This window comes from Anas platyrhynchos, chromosome 20 (assembly GCF_047663525.1).
Source record: "Anas platyrhynchos isolate ZD024472 breed Pekin duck chromosome 20, IASCAAS_PekinDuck_T2T, whole genome shotgun sequence".
Classification (NCBI taxonomy): domain Eukaryota; kingdom Metazoa; phylum Chordata; class Aves; order Anseriformes; family Anatidae; genus Anas; species Anas platyrhynchos.
This window is the reverse complement of record NC_092606.1, coordinates 2,342,944-2,368,573: the sequence shown is the minus strand read 5'-3', so window position 1 is coordinate 2,368,573 and position 25,630 is coordinate 2,342,944. Positions and strand designations below refer to the sequence as shown.

The window sequence follows — 25,630 nt, the reverse complement described above, 5'->3', positions numbered from 1 at the left end:
TGCGGTCCTGAAGGAGCTGACGTGTGTACCTTCTTTGTAGGACTTCACTTGTTCTCTGATGGTTCCCAAGCACGGTGGCAGTAACCTGGAGAGTAAACGCTCAGGGGCTGGGTGTGCACGCAGCAATGAAGGCTGATAAAATAGGATTTAAGAGTGCAGGTGTTTCATAAACAAGAAATGGTTGAACATCTTTAAGGAAAAAGCCCTCAAAACCTTTAATTTTGATTCAGTACATGTTGGGAGTTCTCTAGTTTCACACTTTAACGGATGAAATGTGCCTCTAAATAATAGCAGTCTCATAATATCAGCTGCATTGCATAGATCCTGTCAGCATGTTACTAGAGACTCCAATCAAAGCGGTCAGGAAGGCTGCCAAATGAACGTAAATAGATAATATCATTTCAGCCATGGTGGCTGGGAGCTGAGGGGTAAGCTGGACAAATCCACGTTTTGAGTGTTGAACAGCTTGGTATAAGCTAAAAGTTTGCTGTCAGAAAATTATAGCCATAATGTATTTCCTTACATTGACATTATCAATTAAAATGGAGCACGGGAAACATTTTTGTATTGTTTTATAGAACACGTGCCTATATCTCATCGTTCGTACAGCTCCGGGTTGTTCTGCTTTGTCTTACGTTTTGATCAATGAAATCAGGTTATTCACGGTCAGCTCTTCCTTGTCAGTTTCTGGTTATAACTTTCTTGAGTAACAGCAGAGGTTTGGTTTTTTTTTTAAGGCAATCCCAGAGAGACTGTTGAACTTTCATCCTTTCAGGTTTTCAAGACCTGCCTGGACAAAGCCTTCTGCAGTCTGTGCTGAGTTGAGTGTTGACTTGGTTTTAAGCACCAGGCTGAACCAGGCGACCTCTGAGATGCTTCCCAACCTGGTAGATTCAGTGAAATATTTCTGTTCATTTTGAATTTTCTAAAGCCTTGTTTTTATGCAGTATAAATTCAGGGTCCTGAATCTACCTGACAGTGTCCTAGAGAGATGATAAAATAAGACAAAAATAGAAACTAAGAACCTTTTCAAAATGACACGAAGCATTTCTAATGAAATGTGAAAGACCAAAAGAGAAGTGGAGGGGGACACTACTTGAGTCCTGCTGTACTTGACCTGTACCAGTGTCAGGCTCCCTGGCTGCTGGCACTCTGCAAGAAATCAGTAGAACAACCCACATTCCCTTCCTCCGTCTCAAAAGGAAGCCAGCTTACTGTCTAATTTCATAAAATAAGTGTGGCGTTCAGTTCCTTAGTACTCAAAAAAATGGAATCACATTCAAAAAGCGGGCCTGTGAAGGTATGACAAGCTTTGTGAGAGTAAAAGAGAACACAGCATTAGCAAGTTGTGATCAGGTGAGACATGATCTATTTAATTCTATAAATTAAGATTAAACAACTGCTGCTTTATGATAGGACTGATTTTGATTTTTCTGTAATTGAAAGAAGAAGCAGACATTACTAGTATCTGTCATTTTCAAATGACAGAATATCTGAAAATTGAGTGTATATATATATATATTGTTAGAATGTGAATTCATTAATTCATTCTAAATAATTTGGTATATGGCGAGTGTCAGGTAGGTCTAATGAGCGCTATATCCTAGAGGTCTTATGGCACAGCAGTTATTTGTAAAATAATCCTGCTTTTATTTCTTCTTGGATTTTGGCCCAGGAAGAAATCCCAGATACAGTGAACATACAGAAAGGAATGGAGGAAGTGTAGAACAAGCGTTGTGTTTCCAAATACTGGAAGGCGGTGTGTGTTTCCTTTTTATTTCCTCCCCGGTGCTTTAGCAATAGCCTGCTAGTTTCCAAAGATGTGCTGAGCAGGGAGCTGAGCATCCACCCGGCCCTGCTGGGCTGGGCAGGTGCTGAGCTCCCAAGGGAGCTGTTCTGCTGCCTCACTGCTGCTCACCGAGGGCTGCGGTGCTCCAAGTGCACCAAGAGGTGTTTGGGACCTCACAGAGCAGGTACTTAGGGAAGTGACATTGTGTCCTCAATGAGCAGAAGTGGTGTGAGTTGTTCTGCCTGTCCTTGACCGGTGATTCTTCACCCTTGCAACGAGGGGTGTGTTTGCTGTCCTCTTCCTTACTGCACCCCAGGGATTGCAGCACCAGCTGCTGGTCGTAACCGATGGCATTACTTTGACCAACATGTGGGGCTCAGTGGAGGCTATGTTGCAGCATGTGGCATTTGATTTGGGGTGCCCTCTCTCTCTCGAGGTGAGCTCCAGTGAGGCAGTGATGGACAGCTGGGCTAAGCGAGGCATGTTGGGTGGGATGGGAAGTGTGCTGAGGGCATCTCTGCGAGTCTTCAGGCTCTGCCCGCGTGCTTTCAGAACTGCATTATACAACCTATGCTTTAGGAATCCTCATAATAAACCTGTTGTTTTCCATTTTAGGTTCCTATATAGGAAAGTAAGTTTGGGAGGTTAATTCTAAATAAGACTTCCAATTTTTCAGTATTTTTAAAACAAGTTACTTCTTAATTTGTTATATTGCTTGAAGCACTTGCTTTCTGTTTAAGTTATACTTAATCTAAATTACTGTGAATATCGGTGTGATATTTGCAGTATTGAAGAAATACAAAAAGCATCTTTAACATTTAATTTTCACATGAAAAGGTCATTTACATAATGAGACAATGAAGCCTTTGGGCAAAGATGAATGTAGAAGGAAAAATCCATTAATGTAGAATCTGCCTAAGAGTTTGAAAGGACCTAATTCACAGAAGTTTGAATACTATATTATTGCTAGCACTTACCAGAATAAAAATACCCTGCTTGCCTAACGAGTGGCAAAATCCTAATGCACGTTCTGTTTTGTGCTTTCTTAAGGGACATCTCGCTTTTGTTAGCGGTGACTGTTCCTGAATAGCTTTAGTCTTTTCAGCTTAGCTGTGTAATGATACTTCGCGTTTCTTTTTTTACGTAATGAATCTTAACACCTCTGAGCAGTGGGTTTATTGCTAGCCTGTGTTTACAACTGAGCACGGTTGGCATTGGCCTTGTCGTAGGTAAGGGCATGCTTGGAAGGAGCGCGTGTCTTTTAATTGCAGTTCTATTAAATGGATGTAAAAGCCCTTCTGGGTTTCTGATTCTTAATGGGCATAAGCTGGGCTCGGATCTTGGTTTGTAACAAAATGCGTCTGCATAGAATTTTTGTAGTGTTTCAACTAAATCTATTTAAAAACTGGTGCCAGTTATAATCAATCACAGCGTTCTTCTGTGTAGACAGTTAGGTCACTCATCATAATGGCAATAAAAACAGAAATCCTTCAGTAGTTTAGTGTAATCCTGACAGGCGGCTGAGCTCTGAGAGGTAAAGATGTGTGCTAAATAATCTGGTAGTTGGAAAAAAAAACACAATACTTTAAAAAAAAAAATAGACTAACATTTGTATCAAGGCCTTCATTTGCAAAACAGAAGATGCCTGAGAAAGGTTTGGGTGATTTATAATCCAGGTGGGCTGCAGTGAGCAGTGTTCATTCTCCATTATGTATCTAACTTGATGTAAAAACAGCCAACCGAGCACCGAGTTCGTTAACACTGCCAAAGTGATAGCTGGCAGCAGGCAGGGTGGCTGGGCGTATGGAGTGCTGTGATCTCCGGGGTCCTTAAGCCCTGCTCTCCGTCCCCTTGCAGCCCATCAGAGCACATAGCAAGCTGCCCCGAGCACAGTGCCATGTGCTGATGAGGCTAACAGCTCACTGAGCTTGTGAGCTGGTGGATTTGGGGCAAAACAGTGATATTTCCTTGGAATGGTGCTGGGAAGCTGTGGAGGATAAGTGCCTTCACCTGTGCGTTCAGGTGGAAGGTGCTGCAAACCATCGGAGCTCCTGGGAAAAGGATGCCCTGGGCTGGCTGGGACAAAGGGGGAGGAAGGGGGTGGAAATATCTGGTTTTACACCTTGCCATGTACTTCAGTTCTGACTTTAAGGACGTTCTTAACCCGTTAGTGGTACGTTCTGCGTTAAAAAGGGGGTTGGCTTCTTGTCTTCGCTCAGGTTCTCTGCAGGTGCAGTCACGAGCAGTGCAGCAGGGCAGCGGGCGATGCTCTGGGGTGAGGCTGTATCCATCATCCCAGTGTCGTAACGGGGCCCTTGCTACCTCCTGCCAAGGGAGAACGGAGCTGTGCTTGCCAGGGTCTTACATAACATTTATTTTGATGGTAATTTTTCTATGTTGAAGACCTTTGAAGCTGTTTCCCTTAGTCCTGGAGGTAATAGCTGGCTTCTTGGAGCTACGCAAGGGTAAAGAGAAACGTGCAGCTTGGCTCTGAGTTAATTTTAGTGTAAAGCATTAACCTTTTTCTAATTCTGAGCAAATAACTGTGATGGTCATGCAACATCAGATTTTAGATGGTAGAGAAAGAGGAAAAAAATCACTCAGTGCTTAGCAGTCTTAGAGAGAAATCTTTAGAAGCAAGACTTGATGCTTCAAGAATAATGTTACAATTGTTTAGTCGGAGTTGGATCCCGTTGTTCTGAGAGGTAATGTCACCAGGCCAAAGCAGGAGGTAATTGCATTCTGCATAAAAATATCCTCACGCTCATAACACTTACTACAACCCCTTTTGATTCTTCCTCACACAAGCTGCGTTTTTATTCACATTGCATTGATCTTTTTTTTTTACTTGGTATTTCAGTTTTCATCCCCTCTTAGAATATAGGTATTTAGTATGGAACATACTCTTAGGTTTCCATTGTGTTTGGAATTGATATTCTTTATTTTAATTCATAGAGGTAATGGCCATGGTCAGGTTTTGTCCTGCAGCAGGCTGCTTTGGTCGGGGACAGAAACACTTTAACGGGTGTATGGTGCTGTCACAGTGTAACTCTGCAAAGATCCTAAGGCTGGTTTAATTGGGTTTGTGGTGATCATTTTAAATGATCAGTGTTACTGTGTTAGTTTTCAACATTGTTACTTTGAAAATCTGAAACCTTGAAAGAAAACAAAAATTGGAAGAAGCTCAGAAACCCAAGCAGGGCAGGAAGTGCCACATTTAGATGGGCTGTGTACATGCATAAAAAGAGCTGGAAGTGTTGGAATAATTACGAGAGCTTTAGTTTCGGTCTATAAATGAACTTGGATTCTATTTTGAATTCAATTTGAACACAAATCTATTTTGGGCGAAGAAGTGCTTCCTTTCAATCCATGGTTCTAGTGGTTTGGTGTTGTCCAGAAATAAGATTTTTTCGGCGCTGGAAATTTCCTATTCTCGTGAAGAACGTTTTCACCATGTTCTAGCTAAGTGCGATAGAGTTAAATACTGGATCTTAGTTTAGAAATTAGAAAAGTGAATTTGTACTTCCTACAGCTGAAGCAGCATTTGCCTAAGAAAAGTGATTGCCAGCAGTGAGTGTGGTCGGCACAGCCTGCTCTCCGTCCTGCCACGGTGTTAACGAAGGTGATAGCAGGGGAAAAGGAATGCAAAGTCTGCTTGCTCCCTGTTTGCCAGTCTTACAGCTAACAACATGATTTTTCTTTTCCTTAAGGAATTATAATCAATCTTTTTGCTGCTGACTAATTTACCACTTTTTTTGTGTGTGTGTTACCTGCAGCTCTGTCTTCTCATTGCCTTAGTTAAAGAATGGCTGTATAAATACATTGTGCTAATAATTAATTCATTTCCTAAGTAATGAGTAGATTGTGAAGCAGATGGGTTAAATAAGGAAGGAAACAATGTACAAATTCTAGTGTAAAACACTGGGTAAATACCTGCAGAAGCCACAGAGTATTAGAAGAATATAGATTTAAAAGGCAGAAGATAAAGTATTTGATAAATATCTCTTCATATAAAGTGCTCACAGTTTATTATGTAAATGTGCTGCTTCGAGCAGAGGCAGCTGTGTCCTTGGGGATGTCTTGAGAGTCTCGGCAGAGATTCAGGGAGAGTCTCCAACTGCTGAAGCTATTCAGGGCATCGTAGCTATTTTGTATTAAGTTATTCTTACTTATAATTATTTTATTAATAAATTATTTATGATTAGCCTCTACTTTTGGGAAATAGGAACCCTCCCACAGCATCCACTGACTTATCACATCAGTCTAAAGTGGTCACTGGCTGCAAAGTTACAGAAAGAAACCCGTGCAGCTGTTACCTGGGATCTCTAAATACGTTTTTTCCTCCATTCTTGTGAATGTAGCGCAGGAATTGAATACATCTGGCAGTGAAGACTTCTAGAGATACATCTGCACTCTGCTACCAAATCTACTTAAAACTAGCGTGGCATCTTTCAGGATAGCTCTTCAAAATGAGTCCTCAGGTGTGTGGGGGGAATTCTTAACAAGGGACACCACAGTGGGGATGGAGTTTGGAAGCAGTGAGGCTGATTTTTTTGCTGCTGTCAGTTAAAAACTGCCTCCAATTCGACTCCTGGTGTCATGCTACAGGTGTAGTAGGGCCCCAGCACTGGCCACGTGTTTGTTTTTGTTTTACTGCTTGACTGCCTTGGCTCCTGTCTCTGTTGGTGATTTGGGTTTTATTTTTCAGCCTGTCGCAGATTTGCATAAAAAAACTTGTTACGCATCCATAGCAGTGTAACAGAAGGCATAGATAATTTTGTGACCTGGCACTAAAATAGCGCGGTTTGCGTCTGAGGTTTTGTTCCACGGTTGTTTCCCCAGCAGTTGAGGATAGGAAGGATTAAAGCACAGAGCCTTCTGCTGTCCGTCGGCTGAATGTGTGCGTGCACGTGTGATGTGGTCAGGCCAAAACGTGTGGCTTCCAGGTGAACGGTGTTTTTCTTCTAATTGTTGAGAAACAAAAATGGAGCAGGGCACGGTCTGAATCTTTTAGCATTGGTTACTTGTTGTAGCACCAACTGCTGGGCTTTACTGGAGTTGGCTCTTCTAACTGCCAAACATCTGAGTTAAATACTTGATTAAAACTATACCAGCAACTGCAAATCATAACTCCTTGCCTTTAACCTTCACTGAAGGCTAAACGAAACACTGCCCTCATGTGCACGAGTTGCAGATTCTGTTTAACTTTCAGGCTCAGGTTTTTGTTGTTTCGTTTTAAGGAAGTGCCACTTTATAGTATAGATGCGCTTAGAGTATTTGGCACTGTTGAAAGAGAGGATATGAAACATTTGTTCTAGCAAAGCATATTTTTTAGCAGGGTTCTTACGTAGTATTTGCCCTTGCATGGTTGGCATTTGCAGCAGTGCCTTAAACCTGCCTTCAGATGGCCTGTACCTGCAGACGGCAGGGCTCTCCTCGGGAGTGCTTTTGCCTTTCATTTTAATGTGCTGTTTATTTCCTGGAAAGGAGCTGTGTAATGTAATTTTGTATATCTTACCAAGCATAAACATCTAGATGATTTTCATGATGGTAATAAAGTGGAAGCAGCTTTTCCGAGTTGCGACAGAAGCCGCTCTGCTCGCCCAGGGGAACGCCAGCCGACAGTGAGCTGCCAGGAAAGCTGGCCAAGGGACAGCCCAGAAAGCAGGTTTGTTTCCTACTTAAATGGGAACAGCTAGCCATTTTAATGCCCTTAGCTTTTGGTAGGGCCAGCAATCGTTCCTCAGAAGCCGTGGCAGCTCCTCACCTTGTGGGAAGCACCCCGTGCCAGGGGGTGGCACCCCGGGATGAAGTTGGGCTGGAGACGGCTTTGTTCTGCTGCTGAGGAGGAGTTTGTCACTTCTTTAATTGCTAAGTCATTATTTTGTCTCCAAGCCAGCAGTCAGTTGCGCCTAAATTCGTAGTAATACATATGGTAAAAGTTATTGTAATGATCCGCGGAGGTTTCTGAATTTTCAGGTTCTTTCAGCCTTCTTCTGTGGCTTATGGGGTTGGGCTGGGGAGCGTATAAAACCAGGCTCCTCTAATTCCTGAGGATATAAAATATAGCCAATAAGATTGAAGTGCTCAGATGGTGGGAGGATTATTTCACTGCTGGGGCTATTACGGAGCAATTCCTATCCCTGCTCGTCTGATGGGGAAGGTTGTCACAGAACCTGTACTGATTAGCTTTGCTTGAAGCAAACATAATCCAAATAGCAATGTGACAGTGTGTGCCCTGATGGAGATACTTTGCAGATGGATAAAACAGGCTAATAATACTTAATGGCATTCTTTTGGAGGATGGTAACTGTGAGAAGTAAGCTCTTTGAAGATTAAAAGTGTCACATAAATGCTAAGTATTCTTGTTACAGAAAATTGGCAAATCCTATTGTAATAACTAAATCTTCCGCCGCCCTCCACGCACAAGATGTTAAACCCTTGATATGCATTGTGGTTAGCTCTAATAGCACCAAGAAAAGCTTTATCCCCACCGTGAGCCACTACTACCAAAAAACAAAGAACAGGTATGAGGGGAAAAAATGGATTGAATAATGTGATTTATTTTTTTTAATATCCAAACTCTATTGCTATTGTCCTTAATTCCTGTTGCATCCTGTCACTGGTAAGTGTCATGCTAAGAGTGTCAAGTCTTTGCTGAGACATGTAGAGTAATAGGAACAATGCGATTTGTAATGTTCTGGTTGGGAGCCATTCCTTACGAGGGGGTCGGTGGTTTTGTTGGGGGCAGCCTTTTGTGTCTGCCCACCCCAAATGTTCTCAAGCAGTCTCGTTTGTTTTTTTTTTTTGCAGGAATGGGTGGGTGTGGACTTTGTCTTTTAAGTAGGAATGGCTGGTTCATTTATTTCAATTGTGTTTTGCAGTTTGGGCTTTTTCCCAAACATGTTTTCTGTTCGCTTGTACATCTTACCTCTTTGAAGCTTTTTAGTAATTGCTTTGGTTCTTGACAACTTCATAACCGCAGCCATTGAGTCACAATAAAGACTAATGAAAAAAGTAATAAAATTTCCATGTATAACTAGGAAGAAGATTCCTGAGGGAAATATTGAGCAAGTGATTACAGGGAAGATAATTGTCTGGTTAGAGAATTATATGCCCTGTGAGTTTGATATTGAACCTGTAAAATTGTCACTTAAAAATCAAAATATTAGAATTATTAAAAGCAGAGATGGAAGTCAGAGCTTGAGGTAGGTGCATTTTGCTTGCTTTCTGAGGAATGATCGAGTGGTTTGCTGTTGGGTTTTTAACCGAGTTTCGCTTATTTTTAGTAAAGAATAAATGCAGTGTTAGGCTGCTGTATGGCTGCAAATTGTTGCTTGCCTTGTGTGCTTGAGATCTGCAGGGCTTTGGGGCTTTTTTTTTTTTTTTAATAAAGACACTCATGTAGCGAGCTGTCTTTTATCCAGTGGTGACTGGGGAAGTGGTAGGAATTCCCCTTCTGTTTCCTGTTCGTAGTGTATCGTGGACATTTCGATGCTTCACATTCTGGGAAAAAGCGCCATCCCTACTAGGTATTTTGTAAGGTGCTTTAGCCAGATGAGCTCAGTGTGTCTTTATCTTCCCCTTACCTGAACTTTTCATCCTGTGTGTTTTTTTTCCTCCTGATCATGGAGTGATTTGTTTCCGGGTTTCATTTCCAGCACTGTCAATACTTTGTGGTTTGCTGTCCGACTTTTTTTTCCCTGCTCACCTGTAAACTAGAATATACAATTTCCTTTCATGTAGCCAAATGAAATATCTTCTGCTTTTGATACTTCAAGATCCTGCCAGCTCCTTGGTGCTGTTGCTGCCACCTCTGCTGGTGCCCGTGGTGCTCTGCGTGTTGGTGTGAGCAGAGGTGACCAACTCACCACTCATTTCTAGCAGCCACTCCTTTCTCTTGTAAAGAAGAAAGTAAAGAAAACAGCTCGGCGTGTTGTTTCTGTACCCAGCTTGTTACAGATTAGGTTAATTGGCTCTTGGCTGATAGCAGCCCTTGCAGATTAACTCCACCTCCTCTCGGTTCAACTACCGGGCTCCTGTCCTTCTCACAGATGGAAGCAGCTCCTTGGTGCAGGACTTTTACAGACCGGCTGAGATCACTTATAAAGCAACTGTCTGATGTAGACTAGGATTTTTATTCCTTTTGTCATTTCCATGCATTCTGTTGGATCTAGATGATCTTTAAGGTCCCTCCCCGCCCGAGCTGTGCTGTGACTGCGATTTTAGCGCTGAGACAATTAAGGCACGGAGAGGTTAAGTGTCTCTTGCCTGAATGTCTCAGCATTAAAGAGCTCCAGCGCGATGCTTTTATTCCTCTTCTGCTACAACAACCAACTTCTTATGCTCTAAAAAGCTGCGTTTTATATCTCATTCTCTATCACAGCGTTTTATATAATTCTGCTTGGATTTTGAAAATGAGGGGAAGAGGCGTTGTAGGGGAAGGCGCATTTGTAAAACAGGAATTTAAAACCCGTGCATTGTGCTCACTCTCGTCACACATCACAAGCAAGGTATCTGGTAATCACCTCATATAAGCTATAATAAAACCATTAAGCTTGACTAGCCACTACTTCTAACCTTCAGACAAGCTCCCTTCAACATTAATACTAGTTTCTTATAATGCTTAAAGTTCACGTGTGAACTGTTGCATCCTAAGCTGCAGTGCTTGCTCATAAACTTTGGTGTCCCTTCTCTTTGGTGCCTTTGTAAATCTTTAAACTTTGTAAGGGCTGTGGAGAGCGGCCGTGTGCTGTGAGGCAGGCGGGGGACTTCCAGCGGCTGTCGCGTTGGGTGCAGGTTGCTTACTGGGGCCAAGCAGAGGTGCTGCTGCACAAGCCTTGTGTTCATGACCTCTGTAGTGTTCCTAGTGTTGTCTTTTTTATTTAAAAAATTTGGATTTTAGGCAGATTTTAATGACTTTCCTGCAGTATTCGAATAAAACATACTATTGAAGGAATCTGGAAGAACTTCAAGCTAGGTTTGTTTGCCTCTGAGGACGTCCAATAGCGTTTGCGGTGTTTGTGCTTCCAGTAGTGAGACCTGACTTTGATACAACCATTTCCTTCTCTCTCTCTTTCCAAGACAGGCAATGAACAAGCGCGAAGTATCGATATGAGGTGCATTTGGTTCTAACAGTCAGATTTTTATGATGACTCAATAAGATTTTACTAGTAGCTCTATAAAGGCAGTGCACTTTTTGCTGAGGTAGGTGTTTCTTTCCCAGCTTGCTAAGTTTTCCGCAGGCATTTGTTGTCTAAAGCAGGCCTCTTCAGTCTCACCTTTGTCCTGAAGTGACAGAGACTGTGCTGCATGTTGAGCTATGCAGTACTCACATTGCTTTTTTTTTTTTTTTTTAATTCTAAAAGGAAAATTCCAAGATGGCTTGGTAATGACTACATAGAGTGAAAGCATTGGAAAGAAAGGGGCGGCTCCAACACGGGACTGCCTTATTCTGTAGCTGTTTTTGGAAGGTGCTATACACATTTTTAGCTAGACAGTTGTTGGTTTAAACAAAATAACACTAGAGTTGTAAATCCATACAAACGGCATTACGTTTAACACCATTAAACTAAAAATAACCTCGGCAATTGGGTGAGCTGAAGGTCTGCTACAATTACTGTAAGTTGCGGTGGCGTTTTTAGCTGAGGTTGCACGGTTTCATTTAAACTTTATTAAACAAACTGGAGCTCGAGTATTCCCTGGAGAGCTGGATGCAACACTAATCTTCTGTTAAATTGTCTTCAGCATTGTTGGAAAGCATCCAGCCAAGGTAGCGTTAAGGAGGTTTGTATTTGCAAAGTTGCCTGGATGGAGCGACAGGCACTGCCTTCTGTTGTGGAAGAGGCAGTTTGCTTCTGCGAGGGGCTTTGGGAGCAGGCTGACTGACTCAGATAAAATGTTAAGAATCAGAATGCAATATGTTACTATTGAAACTTGCTTTTCTTATTTTAAATTCAAACCTTAGAATAAAAAGTTAGCTTCTGTAGTTATGAGGAGTGAAAAGCTAGGCGTGCGGTCCCAATTAATAGCTGCCTTGCTTCCTCTGCAGCAACACTGAGGCCGAGCCACCTGTTACTGGTAGGAACGATGAGAAGGTTTTTTTTTTTGCTGTGTTGACTATCGTAAAGTTATTTTAGGAAGTCTTACATGTTCTGTTTTTCCCTGTCAGGCTGTGAAAGCAGCAGCAGTGTCTGTGTGTGTGCAGGGAACGGGGCTGCTCAATGGCCTGTTTGTAGGGACGGCTCCGTCCTGGTGAGGCTGCCTTTGGAAAAAGTGAGTCTGCTCAATGCAGGACCTTAAGTCAGTGGATGAAGTGAGGTTGTTAACTGTGTTTACATCTAAATGTTGGTTTAAAAATATCTCTGTGGTCTGTGATGCTTGCTGCTGCTCAGCCACCTTTTTATCTGTTGTGCGTTGTTTTTAACAGGCGCTGATTGAACGCATTTCCAGAGTTCTTGAGCAAGTGTTTGAATGCCTTTCTGTAAGCCTCTCAAGTCTTGAGTTGTGAAAGACAAGAGAAAATAGTCTTAAAACTCTTCCTTGCACTTCTTATTCTTTTTATTTCTCCCTTCCCCCACTCCACAAAAACTTAAATAAAAAAAGTCTCCAGCGAATACACTGAAGTGCTATTAAAGGCTGCTGTGTGGAAGTGGAGGGCAGTGTTTGACATTGACCTCTTAATAATACCCATTTTGCATACATAACACCTCTGACCTCGGTTGGACCGTCTATTCAGCATGGGATTTGTGCAACTGAGAGAGAAAAGAGAGCCTGCAGCCATGAGCACTCTCATTTTTATTACAGTAATAAATGTATTGCTTCTGGAAATCTTACCTTCATAATTTAAGACCTATTGTTATTTCTTCTCTACAGGCTATCATGTTCTACCTCTGTGTCAAATAATTGGAAGTTTTGTATTCATGTATTTTATTTGTCTTCCAGACTTAAAGTAACCATTGATAATATCTTTGCTTTCTACTCAGCTCTGTTTCAGTCGTACTTTCATGTGCCTGGCTCTAAATGTATAATGAACTTGTTTTTGCAGAGCTTTGCAGATGATTGTAGATGGCCTGCATCAATCATTTTAATGTGTCCCAGGGAGGGAATGGAAATGATTATCTTTTCTGTAATTCCATGACCTGCTCTGTATTTTCTGCGTGCAAACAATAATATTAAGTGATCTCTAGCGCTAGCAGTTTGCTTTTGAGATGTAGCACGGAGTAGCAGTATCAATTTAGCATCTCCTATTAAATGGCGTGCTGGCAGTCCTTGCCGAAGATGCTAGCAGCGTTGAGTAACATTCATCTTCTCAGCCTTCCTTTGGCCAAGCCATCCAGCAGCGGGACTTGAGGCACGCGTGGGTTTCGAGGCAGGTGGGTATGGGATGGACTCTGCAACCTGCCAGCACCACCCAGGGAGATGCTTGCAGCAGGGGGCTGCTTGCACTGCTGCAGCTCCCGGGGAGATGTGGCTTCCTTCCTCTGCTCAGGGCCATAAGGTGACACGCAGAACCTCACCGGAGCACTACGTGGTCTGCTCATGGGGCTGTTTGGTGCTAATCGCTTTGGTTTCTGTTAATGCAGGTAAATTGTGTGATTATGAAAGTACAGGACTGATGAAACAGCTTAATATTCTAGCCCATTACATATAGGCAGTTCACATTTATTGCATAAGTAAGATTTTCTATTAAAACAGTTATGGGAAGTTTTAATTGGTTATGGGCTGTTGTATTTCTACATTGCCAGGATTAATATAATTAATGCTGGCAAAAAAGTAGTGCACAAGTGTATGCAAAACTGCATGTACTAAGAGGAAAAAAAAATCCTCCCCTAATACGAATGCAATAGGGCAAATGCTGCAGTTGGTTTTGACTGCTAGTGGAAGGAAAGTGCAGCTCCAACTTGAAATATATTTTGCTAGTGTTAGGATTGCATTCATGAGAAAAAATAAATGAAATTTTGGGGTGGGAGGGGATTCTTGTTACCTTCTTTATCAGAAGGTTAAATACTGTGACTTTAATCAGAGCATAGTCCTACAGCTACATGGGCAAGTGGAAACAGACCTAAAACCCTTTTTTTTTTTTTTTTTTTACTACAACCTGCTATATTATGAAAAATTCTAAAATTGCTCTGGAGTTGTGTACTGTTGGCATATTGCTTGAGGCTTCACTTCCAAAACACCTGTTCAGTGTTTCCTGAGATAACTGAGAAGTCAGTGATAGATGTCCCAGAGAAAGTTTCTACAAAACTCCAGTTTTAATGAAATTCTGTCACCAGTAACAGGAGGTATGGAAAGCCTTATTTTATTTAAACAAACAAACAACCCCAAGGCCTTAGTATTCAGGTGCACCAATATAGTATAAAATACGAGTAATTTTAAAGAAGATTTTCTATGCAGCCAGGAAAGTAAACCTAAAATTTATATAGCTACGTTATATAAGAACATTGATAATGGCAGGATGCTTTATTAAGTAGCTATGTTTGTTGTGTAGGTTTCAAACTTGATCTGGCAGTAAGCAATAATTAGGTTACTTGAAAGTCCACTATAATATGTGTAAAGCCGTAAGCATTTGCTTGGTTAAGGCTTTGTGTGTGTGTATGTATGTGTATATATATAAATATATATATTTTTTCTTCTTTTCTTTTTGCTGAATGACCACCAAACAGATTGGATTAACTGGTAAGGAGCTCAAAAAATAAAGGGAGAAGGACCAGGGAATACAAAGTCTGTCCGCATTAAGTGCGAGTGCACCTTCATAGAAGTGCTGCCAGGTCGTATCCAGGAGCTTTGTTTGCTTTACCTTGCTGCAGCACTGGAGCTGGGAGCTTCTCCCTCTCGTTTTGTCCCCCTAGAAACACGGCAGCTTTTGTTCCTAAAGATAACGTGGTGAGAGGCTGTGAGATGGGGCGCAGGATCCAGCCCCGTGCTGTGGAGCACTTCTGGTAATTCCTTGCACAGGTTTGGGACAGGGCTCCTCCATGAGGTCATTTTTTTTTTTTTTTTTTTTTTTTTTTTTTTTTTTTTTTTTACAGATTTGTTGTTTTGCTGTCTGTCTCCTCAATTCAGAAGAGCCGGGGGGTGTGGAGGGCATCACTTCAGGTTGTAAATAGCATATCGGGGAGTCTGCTTCCAGTTAGGGAGGAAAGCCCTGGAAGAAGGCTTTAACTGGCATGCCTACCAAAGCGTTTGAGCATTCGTTAAAACATCATACTTGGAGAAATAAAGAAAATAAATGATTCCATGGACACAGTAATGTGAAATGGAGAAAGTCAAATACCATACATGCCAGGTAGCAGTAGTATACCAGCCTTCTTTTCCCATGTAATTAAAGTATGTTTATTTTCCTAAAACATGATGTAATAGTAACTGTGGCTCAGGCTTGAGGCTTATTTCTTAGATCCTTGTTTGTTTGCATTGTGTTTTTTTTCCTGGTAAAAGGTACCCAGAATACTGAATAAAATTTGAGAAGAAACATGCCCCAAACTCTGTTTTTACACACTACCGTAAAGGCAAGACCCCACTCTGTGTCAGTGTCAATGGGGGGTTAAAATCAAGGAGGAATGTTTAACATAGTTTGCTTCTTAAGGAAGGGTTTTCCTTTTGATGAATGAATTAATTGAAATGCGGACGTTTTGAAGGGAACTCTGGATTAAGTCCTGAAGCGCTCTGTTTTATTTTGGCTGGCAAAAAGCCGGACAAGCTTCTGGCTGTGTCGGAGTTGCCCCGTCTGGCTGGTTATATCAAGGGAAGGAAAATGCCTTGCTATAAATACAGCACAGGAGCTGTCACGGGCAGCATCGCTGTGTTGGCTTCGGGCTGCTAAATGCTCTTCTGCAGTACGTGGGAACCATTGTGGGATCCAGGCCGTGGCGTGTCATGCTCTGCAGCCTGATTTTGATGAAGTACTTGTTTTGTTCAGTGAGATACCTCTCAAGTATACAGTACGCTTGTGGACCTAGAGTCATTCTTTGCCTCACTCAGAGCCGCTGAACCAGGTTGTTAGAAAGTCGCTTTGTGCTCGGGAAGTAGGAAGGCAGGGACTGCTTTTCAGGACAGTCATGCAAGTATAAAGGGCATCTTTTCAAACTTTCCACCTTTAGTTTGTGAAGAAGTTTGAACGGGTTTTAGCTGGCAATCAGACTTTGACTGTGCAAGGAAGTCTTAGGTGGAGAACTACATTTAGTCCAAACTAGCACTGCTGTTCAATTCAGGCTTTGCTGTGCTATCTCGTAAGCCTGTAAATGGTGATTACTTATTTTTTCTACAGAAAGACTGACTGGTTGCTAGATGAGGCTGTTTGAAGCGTGCTGCTGGAGGTGCTCTTCATAATATTCACTACAGTTGGTTACAGATCATTTCTCTGGCTTACATGCAACATAAAATTGATCATAAAGCTAGCTTATTTTCCTTCTGTGTGACGATAACGGTGCTTAATTTAGAACAAATTATAATACATTATTGTAGTCAAAGAAAACAGGCAGTGAACTGTTGCAGTAGTTGATGTTAACTTTAGTTCTACCCCAATTCTCTTTTTTTGGGGGCAGATTATTAGATCTCATTTTCTAGTAGTTGAATTTTTCCACTATCTGGGTGAGCTCATGCATTTAATTTGTCTGATCTTTTAGTTTTACTATAAATATAACATGTACCGGATCGAGAGTCCTTGAGGTGTTAAGTTTCTGTGACATCTTTATTGACCAAATCTTTTTTTCCTCTTACTCAATACAGTTACGGACATAGAGCTGAAGCGACTGAAAGATGCTTTCAAGAGAACTTGTGGACTCTCATACTATATGACCCAACAATGCTTCATCAGGGAAGTTCTTGGTGATGGAGTCCCTCCAAAAGTTGCTGAGGTAATCTATAAACTTTTCTGGAGAGATGTATGTGGTTGATACTTTATACCTTAGATGTGCACACACAGATATGCCTGTGCAGAAACAGGCAGATTTAATTTCTTTCCATTTTTAATCCAGTATTACAGTGTGTATTCTCTAGATGAAGGTAATGTTCCAGACTTGGATCATGAGCTGTCATTGATGTGTGCTTGATTGTGTCATTGCTTGAGACTCATCTAATAGGTGGCAAATGACTTCAGAGTAAATCTAGGTATCCAGATGTAGATTTGGGGAAGTGAAAAATTGGGAAGTTTTAACTCTCTCTATGAAACTATTATAGTAGAGGATTTTATATGCTCTGGAGCTGAGCATGCTGATGTTTCTCTGAGATTTCAGAGGCTTTTACTATGTTTTTTAAAGTGCATATTAATCTTTACAAGCTCTCAGAAATAATTTTGTGTATTTAAATATAAATAAATGAACTGGATGGTAACCAGAACCAAAATATGCTACATGAGTATAAATAATGTGTGTGTATATATATATATATATGTATGTATAAATATAAGTGTATATATATAAAATAAAAATAGTGATACCATCCTGCACATGTGCTTTGAAAAAAAAATACCTTTCGTAGAGTTGTCTATATTTTGAGAGAGAAATTAAAATATTGTTCAGGGAAGAATAAGATTAGCCAGACCTTTCAAATGATATTTTGCTCCATGTCATTTCTAATCACAGCTTCTATTTCTGGTATCTTCAGTGTTATTGACCTCACAGGCAGCGTGCAAGTCTCTCAGTTTTATTTAGGTAATGTGCATAGTGAGGTGTGTGTTGCAACAGGTTTAACACTGTATTAGAGGGTTTCTTCTTTCTAAGCTTAATGTTTTCTCTGTTCTTTTTTCTTCTTTTCCCTAAGTATTGACAAAGGGGATATTACTTGCTTCTTTAGTATATTTGGCAGTTTTATTTTTATGTGTTTATTCAAGCATTTGACAGGAAATACTGTAATATGTGTTAGCATTGTCAAATTGAATGAAAGTATGAGATTTCTTGTAGCTTAAGGCAAGTGTCTTCAGTACTAGATCTGGTATATTTTGTGTGAATACATTGTTAATAGACAAAAAATTAAAAAAATAATAAAATAAAAATCTTAAACGGTTCATTATTTTTTTGAAATAATATGAAATATTAAAAAATTCACATTGTGAATTAATTTGTACTTTCATATCCCTTTTATGCCAGTATTAATGGTGAAATTATTGATTTGGATGAGATAAATTTTCACAAATAGATACTCTGGGTTTTCAAATGTCTTCTGTTACCCTCTACTTTTTTTTTTTTTTTTTTTTTAATCTAACCTTAAAGACATAATTTTGATCATATTGTGTCTCTTAATGTTGCAGTTCTACTGCAGTTCCTGGTTCCCATTTGGTGAAGTAAAGTTAGTGGAAAAATCGTGACAGTTTGTGATGTGATTTCATCAGAAGTGGGATATAAGCATCTCAAAATTCCAGTACAAATTACGGTGCACTGAATTACTGTGTACTTCTAGCATTCATATTCGGGCAATGCAATATTCACATCTCTGAGCTTGAATATTGAAAATCCGGACAAAACTTGGACTTGACTCCGCTCATATTGTAATGGCATTCTTTGTAATTCAGTGTGGAAAGGCAAGCACACTCATTAGACAGCTAAAGCCTTGTTCTGAGTTTTCAGCCTTTCAGTCATTGAAATGGATTATTTTTAGCCTGAGATTGCTGGGCTGTTTTCTCTGCATGCTTTGAGTAATGATTTGTTGTATCTGAGGAGTGATAGGCCTTCAGGAATTCATTAAATTAAAAACACTGATAGAGCAGGCATGCAAAAGAGGGAAATGAAGTCTTTGGAACTTCAATCAATTTACATGATTGTCATGCACACGAAACACTTAAATGTTCTGGGTGGTTATGTTCTGAAAGGATCTCTTAGAAAAATGGAATTGAAAATATTAATAAAATGAAACAGCATGGGCTGTGTCTGCATTGCTTTAACTGCAGGAAAGCCGGTCAAGGGCTGAGATGCATGAACACAGCAATTATTTTTAAATCTAGGGAAATAAGACAATTATGTTCTGCAGTTATAGGTACCTTGACAGAAAAAGTACTGTTCAGAGGAAGTAGAAAGAAGGAATGGTAATATCTCAAGAAAGCATTTTTAGTAGCTTTGTATGTTAGTCTTAGGAGAGGAGGAATGCTGAGAAGGACCTCCTAACTTTGTCCTGTGCAGTCCTGTCCATGACTAATTAGATTATACCTTTATCAGCTTAATTTAGAGGGAGTTGCATATCAACCTTCTTAAAAAAAAAAAAAAAAAAAAGCAGTGATTTTTTCTTGTTCATTTATTATGATTGTGAGAAGCACTTGCACCGGTTTTTCTCCAAATGTGACTGTAATGTAAGTAGAAGAGGGATGCTAATGAAGACACGAAGGACATGTAGGGGGAGCTGCCAAAAGAATGAGAATGGAGACTTCTCAAGGACTGAAAGAGAAGACGGGTTATAAGAATAGAATCAGGGAAGAATCCAGCAGGTTTTATACGCTAGAGAAAGGAGCCAAAATAATACTTTGAACATCCTCTCCTACCCTTCCAACAGGCTTACTAGAAGCTGTGGGCACAGGGACACAAAATTGCTTCTTATTTTTGACAATGCATTTTATTAGAAAAAGTTTTCCAAATAAAATTAATGTGAAAACTTGTGGGGCTACTTCTTTAGAAATGTGAACTAATCCTGGTTGTATATTGTGTGCAACTTACTCAGTGTTTGTAAACTCTCACCAAAAAATGATTAAGTGACTGAGGTAAAGGTAATACCAGCTGCTAATTGTTCTACTTCAAAGGCGTGTTAGATACTAATACCTTGGATATTATCCACAGAATTCCTTTTTCTTAAATCTCGAACGATATGTTGTGTTAAAATAATACATAAATGTAATAGCTGGCATTCAAATGATACTGAAATGGAGATGTGCAAAGTTCAACTGAAGTGGGTGGAAAGTTCAGAGATGGGTATGAATTTGAAATACGCTTTCAGATGGATGAAGAGAGGAGACAGCTGTATTCAAGGTGATTTATGAGATAAGTGTGCTTTAAAAGTCTAAGAGCACAGAAAGGTGAAATTTGAGTGACAGAGAAGAATAAAAAAAAAGATAATCTTTTAATCAATGTTGCGAAGGGAAAACAGTGATTTCTCTTTCATTTGGCTGTATTTACATATACATGTATACGGTCTTTGAAAGTCCTGTTAATCTGAAATGTGAGAATTCTCTCCCTTTTTATACTTAGTGTGCTTGGATGTTTTTTCCTGCATCTGAAGGAGCTATATTAAGACTTAAGTACAGTATTCAGCAGAGCTAACTGCTTATTTAAAAAAAAAAAAAAGAAAAAAGTAATGGCTCCAGTGTAATATAGAAGTAAATCACTTATGTATGCAGTGTAGCCCTGAAGGCATCCTGTGAAATCAGAATGATTAGAAGTAGAAAGTGTGGAATTCAGATCTCTGCCATGACATAGTCCGTGAAGCATACGCTGTGTCCAAACAGAGCACAAATTCAGTTTTAATAATTTGAACTCCTCAAGCATCTGCAAATGGATTAAACTTTACTAATAGAAGATGACCTGAGCGTGCTCTGGGTGGTTAGTGTGTGTGCGTGGGGCTGTCTTCCAGCAGAAGGAAATGGCAGGTTCTGCATAACATCTTCCATGGAATGAGATCCTTCTGTGCTTTTGTGTTCACTTAAATGTACCTGCCCTCAGACATCTTTAGATTTTGGGGAATTTTCAAAGCCTCGCTGTGGTCCTCTTGCACCTCCCTCACCAGTTCCCTCTGACTGCTGTCAGCGTGTTTACCTGCTGCTCAGAAGGCTCTGGGAGGCGTTCATGTTACCATCACGGTGATTTACAAGTACTTCAATACGAAACAATTTAAGTGATTCAGGAAGATTTTGCTTTCTGTGAAGCCTTTTTCCACTGCTGAGTTGTTCAAGACAAAGTTGTTGGTAACAAAATTGGTTAAATTTTGCTTTCCCAGTCTAAAAGGGGGGCAAGTTCTGTTGAAGTATTTAGCTGATTTTTTGGCTTCCAGTTAGCGTAACCCATTCTGATGCTTGTCAGCTCCTGGGTAAACAGTTTCCTGGCACGTAGACCTGTGTGAGCGAGACGGAAATGTTTGTTGGTCTTGTTTTGGAAGACATGGCACTCACATTCTGCACAGGGATTTCAGTCTGTTAAAAATTGATTTTTCTCCTTAATACTCTTCATCGTAACGTGCTGTCTGGCTCCTTTAGAAGGCACAACTGATAACAGATTGCACTTGATTACACTGAATGCCCTACGTAGTTACGGTAGTAGTATATAGATGTTCTTGTAATATTTGAAATGTGATTTATGTACTTAATTCGTGCCAGTTTCATGGGCAGCCTCATTCTGGCTACTTACTGACAGCCTGAGGTCACCCACTTTGAGTGCACTGGATTAGTGAAACCTGGTAACAAAAATGGTTATTTCAAATCCAGGGTGGTTCCCTGCCTGGTTTCACTCATAGTTGTGCTACATGAACGCTTATCCTGCTATCACAGGCAGCGTGTCTGCAATCTTCTAATTAATACGAGAATTCATACTTTCATGTAGTCATTTTACTTTTTGATGAATTAGAAGTGGATTGTTTTGATGCATTTAAAACTTGTTGGGTAGATTCTCAGGATGTCACGCTTAAGACTGTTAGGGCCATGTACCTTTTTCTGGAACTGCTGGTAGTCTAGAAGAGAAGTGTCACTCCAATCACACATGTCATCCCTCACTTTCATTTTCTTGTCACTTGTGGGTGTAAATGTTTCCCGATGGTTATGGTGGATTTTAAAAACAAACAAACAAACCAACCTAAAATGTGTATTCATTCTTTAGACTGGTGGATTTTGGTCTTTGTGTCCCAAAGAGTCATGGCCTCTTTTTTAGTCTTGGTTAAATTGGTTAAATTTAAAAGGTTAAAATGAATTGTACAAACTCTTGTATTTTCAAAGATTTTTTTTTAATAGAGGTTAGGAAGTCAGAAAAAAAAAGTTAAAAATGATGTTGCTTTTGCTGTTTAGAGTTGTTTGGTTGTGGTTCGTGTATTTAAAACCAACCAAAAGGCAGGGAAGGGATACAGGTATAGCAGCAGTTAAGACCTGTGGGTTTCATCCAGTGGTTTGCTAATGATTGGCTCTGCTCTGTTGGGTAATTCACAAAATAGTGAGTCTGCCTGCAGTAACGTGGAAGCCCCACTGACCTCTGAACTCTGCTGGGGCTCTTTGGCTAAGCTGCTGTATAAAGAATATGCTCAAGGCTTTACTGGAGAAAAATGAAGAAGCAGAACATAATTACATGTATACATCCTGTTTGTAATCTTGTTTATTTAGTAAGTAATTCAGTAGCAAGCAAGGAGAATAGTATTTAAAATGTACACAATATTTTTAGGGCCCTGGTGTAACTTGTTGCTGTTAGTTGTGATGTCTCTGTTCCTGCTCTTAATGTTTTGGTTTACTTCTGGTTTATTCTCTTAGGTTATCTACTGTTCGTTTGGAGGAATGTCCAAAGGGCTGCACTTCAATAACTTGATAGTTGGATTAGTTCTACTTACAAGAGGCAGAGAAGAAGAGAAAGCAAAATGTAAGTAATACAACTTTAAAAAGTAATAACAGTATCATGCATGTAGAATATACTTCTATAAAGGAACCATAAATCGTGCTGTATTAAGTCACCGTTGTTGTATGTAAGTGGGAATACATTTGCCAATAAAGATAGTATATTTTTAGACATTTTTAGCTGCATATTTTGAAATTCTATATATTTTAGTTTTCTATACCTAACAAAGTGAAATATTTGATAAATTCTCATGTTTGTGGATGTTAGGATCCTACAGAAAGACTGCTGAGTACTGTATGTAGGCAGAGAAAGGAGGACAGTGCTGGTATTTTTCAAAACAAACTAAAGCATCTGCCTACTGACTTCTGTTGTTTTGTCTTTCTTGTTAATCTGACTTGATAGTATTTTTTTTTTTTTTTTTGATTAGTGGGCAGTGGTGAAAGAAAATATTTCTTGATCTAAACCCTATTAAGCTATACTGTGATTGAATCAAATTATTGCACTGCTTTTGGCATTCTTAACCAGTTTTAAACCTAGTGTTTGGAAAAATGTAACTACGGTAGTTGTTTAAATATTTTTCTTCTTTCTCAGACATTTTCAGTCTCTTCTCTAATGAATCTGGGAGTTATGTTGTTCGTGAAGAGATGGAGAAGATGCTGCAGGTGGTTGATGGAAAAGTGCCAGAATCGCTCAAGAAATGTTTCTCTGAGGTACATTTTGTACAAGTTTTATCTTCACAAAAAAAGTGAATATTACATTAGGCAGTTTTTCTTCTACTGTATAAATTCATGTGGATGTGTGGCAATAAATTAACATTGGTTAAAGAGAGGAAAGGTTCATAGTGTTTTTTTTAATCTTATAATATTATGTGTGATTTGCGTTGATGTAAGTAGCAATTTGGTATATGCAGGCATTCTCCATGCTATTTTACTTACTGTGCTAGTTTGAAAGATACCATTTCCAAAAGGTAGTCATGTAATCAAGTAAATTTAAGTATGAATATTGCCAGTGGAATTTCATTGATTAGTGTGGATATTTTATTGCAGTTGGGAAAGAAATCTAGAACACAGATCTGAGAGAGGAAAGAAAATCTGCCCCTTGGATTTAAAAAAGAAAAAAAAAAAAAGGGAGAAAAAAAAAAAAGGCCTACCAGCAGTGGTTGCTTAAAATAATAGTATTAGAATATTAGTGCTGTCTCACTGTGCCTGCCAGGAGCTACACCATTTATTTATGCATTAGGTTGTTTGAGAGGTGTAATCTTTTTGAAGCTTGTTCAAGTCCTCCCCTAAAACAGGCTGCTGTTACTTATAGATATTCACAGATACTTCCTTGGCCCTAGTCATCCTACTGAACTGTCAGGTTCCTTTGATTTGGTTGCTTCCTTTTAGTTATTGACCAGCAAAATCCAGTTGTCATTATACATTCTGCTGTAAAACTGGTTGAGGAGAACCTTTATTTGTGGATTTCAGGTTACTTAATTTCCTTACAAATCCTTGTACTGTGTTTGTGATAACTTTGGTATGCTTGTTACCAGCATTGGCTGAGGCAAACCCTCTTAATCTAGCAGTGGTGTCATGTTGGCTTTGTGGGCAACAATTACCTTCGTTCTTGCCTGGGATCATAAATCATATGTATACTGCAGTCCAGTTTCTGGAGCCTGACCACTTCGATATTTCCTACTTATAATTCCCCATCAATATGGTGTGATGAATTATACCCTAAAAGTTAATTGCATACTGTCCAAGAAATCTAGAAATACTTTATGAAGATCTTGCAGGGAAAGAAGTATCAATCTGGCTTGATACCGTTTTCCTGTTCAAGAAAATGCTCTATATCGATTTTCTTTTAAAAGGAAAATAGTGTAATAACCCACTCAGCAGGATTTACTGGCCTGTTAATCATACTAGGTCATTGCTGAAGAGCGAGAAAGTTTAATGTTCCTGCTGTGGGTCTGCCTTCCTGCCGTATGGCAGATGAGTTTATGCTTTCCAGGATGATGTTTATAGGTACTTTCATTCTTCCCTTCAGAATTACTGCATGTGCTCATCTAAAAATAAGAGCTTTGAAGCATATCTATGTTTTCCTCAACCTTGCTTCTGGAAAAAAAAAAAGAAACAAATTCAGTGATATCTGCATTGCTCTAGTTGTTGAGTTCCATCATGGCTCAGCTGTAAACCTTACATGCCTCAAATGCTTTTTTTCCAAAGCTTTTTCCTCTCCCATGTCTTGTTGCTCTAATCAATTAGAATGACACAGGAGTCTTGGTGAAACATGGCACAGCTCTTGCTCCATTTACAGACAGCAGTGGAAAAAAAGTAGTAGGAAAGTAGAGCGGAAGAGGTAGAAAGAAAATGATCTTGAGTCTGATTCAAACTGCTAAAGAAATTTGAAAAACAAAACAAAAATCCACCATTTTGTGGGCTGCATTTTCCTCCTCTGTTTGACAGCAAATTTGCTTTTGCTTAAGCAAGTGGTTCCGTAATCAGCTAAATCCTGCAAAATCCAAGTTGTTGACTTACCCTTTTCCTGGCAGTTGTTCATCCCCCTACGCTTGTGCTGGCTCAGGTAATTTTATGATGCCTTGATGAGGTGGATTGAGAAACTGATCTGGCTGAGAAGTAACCCCTTTTTCTGTAGCTACTGCGACTGCTGTTGCAAAAGAAAAGGCTTGGTGCCTGTAGGAGGAAGGTTAGGATCCCTGCTGTCGGTCAGTCCTGTGGATATGTACTGATTAAACAGATGATGGAATAGCAATGTAGCATCCTGACTTCCTTGAATCATTGTCATGTGGAAGTCTATGACAGTGCCTGTAAGTGTTGGGGTATTTCTTTGTTCCCCTCCTCTAAATCCTGCAGATAAATTTACTGTCTATTCTGCTATCAAGTTCAGTTCAGTTCAAGGCGGTTGAGTAGCATAGCGCTCAGGTTTTCCAGCAGAGAAGCAAATGAAATATGTTCCTAAGTTGTACTTTTCTTCTGTGTTAAGGTTAGAGAGTCTTTCTCCTCTATGAATTACCAACAAAGATTGCCACTCTTCCCTCCTTACAATTTTTTTCAGTCTTCTGTGATAGTTCCATTTATTTCTGACATGCTTAGGTTGACTTTTGTACTAGATTTGTTATACAGGGAAGTGCAGGTAAAATTCCCCAAAGCGATGCAGGGCTGTAAAGCTAGCAACAAGCACATTTTTCCCCCTGTTTATTAGTAAAAGGAGAGTCAGAAGGCGATTTGATCATGATATCTGCATGCATTTATAGGAGAAAAATATAACACTAATGTGGGGAAGAGAGGCATAAAAAGAGCCAGTATCTGGAATCTGAAATAATCCATTACAA

General features: G+C 39.9%; 1 protein-coding gene across 5 annotated transcripts in view; it reads left to right on the top strand.

Moving 5' to 3' along the window:
• USP32 (ubiquitin specific peptidase 32) overlaps nt 1-25,630 on the top strand; it is a 77,432-nt gene that overhangs the window by 4,583 nt on the left and 47,219 nt on the right. For 3 of the 5 annotated variants that reach the window (XM_072026170.1, XM_072026169.1, XM_072026168.1), the window contains exons 1-4: nt 13,998-14,076; nt 16,520-16,647; nt 22,215-22,320; nt 22,888-23,006. In XM_072026170.1, the coding sequence (XP_071882271.1) occupies nt 14,013-14,076; nt 16,520-16,647; nt 22,215-22,320; nt 22,888-23,006 (417 nt within the window). In that variant the 5' untranslated portion in view covers nt 13,998-14,012. Of the gene's footprint in view, nt 1-13,997; nt 14,077-16,519; nt 16,648-22,214; nt 22,321-22,887; nt 23,007-25,630 lie in introns of those variants that run through there. The other 2 variants (XM_038165660.2, XM_038165659.2) reach the window with 1 other exon arrangement.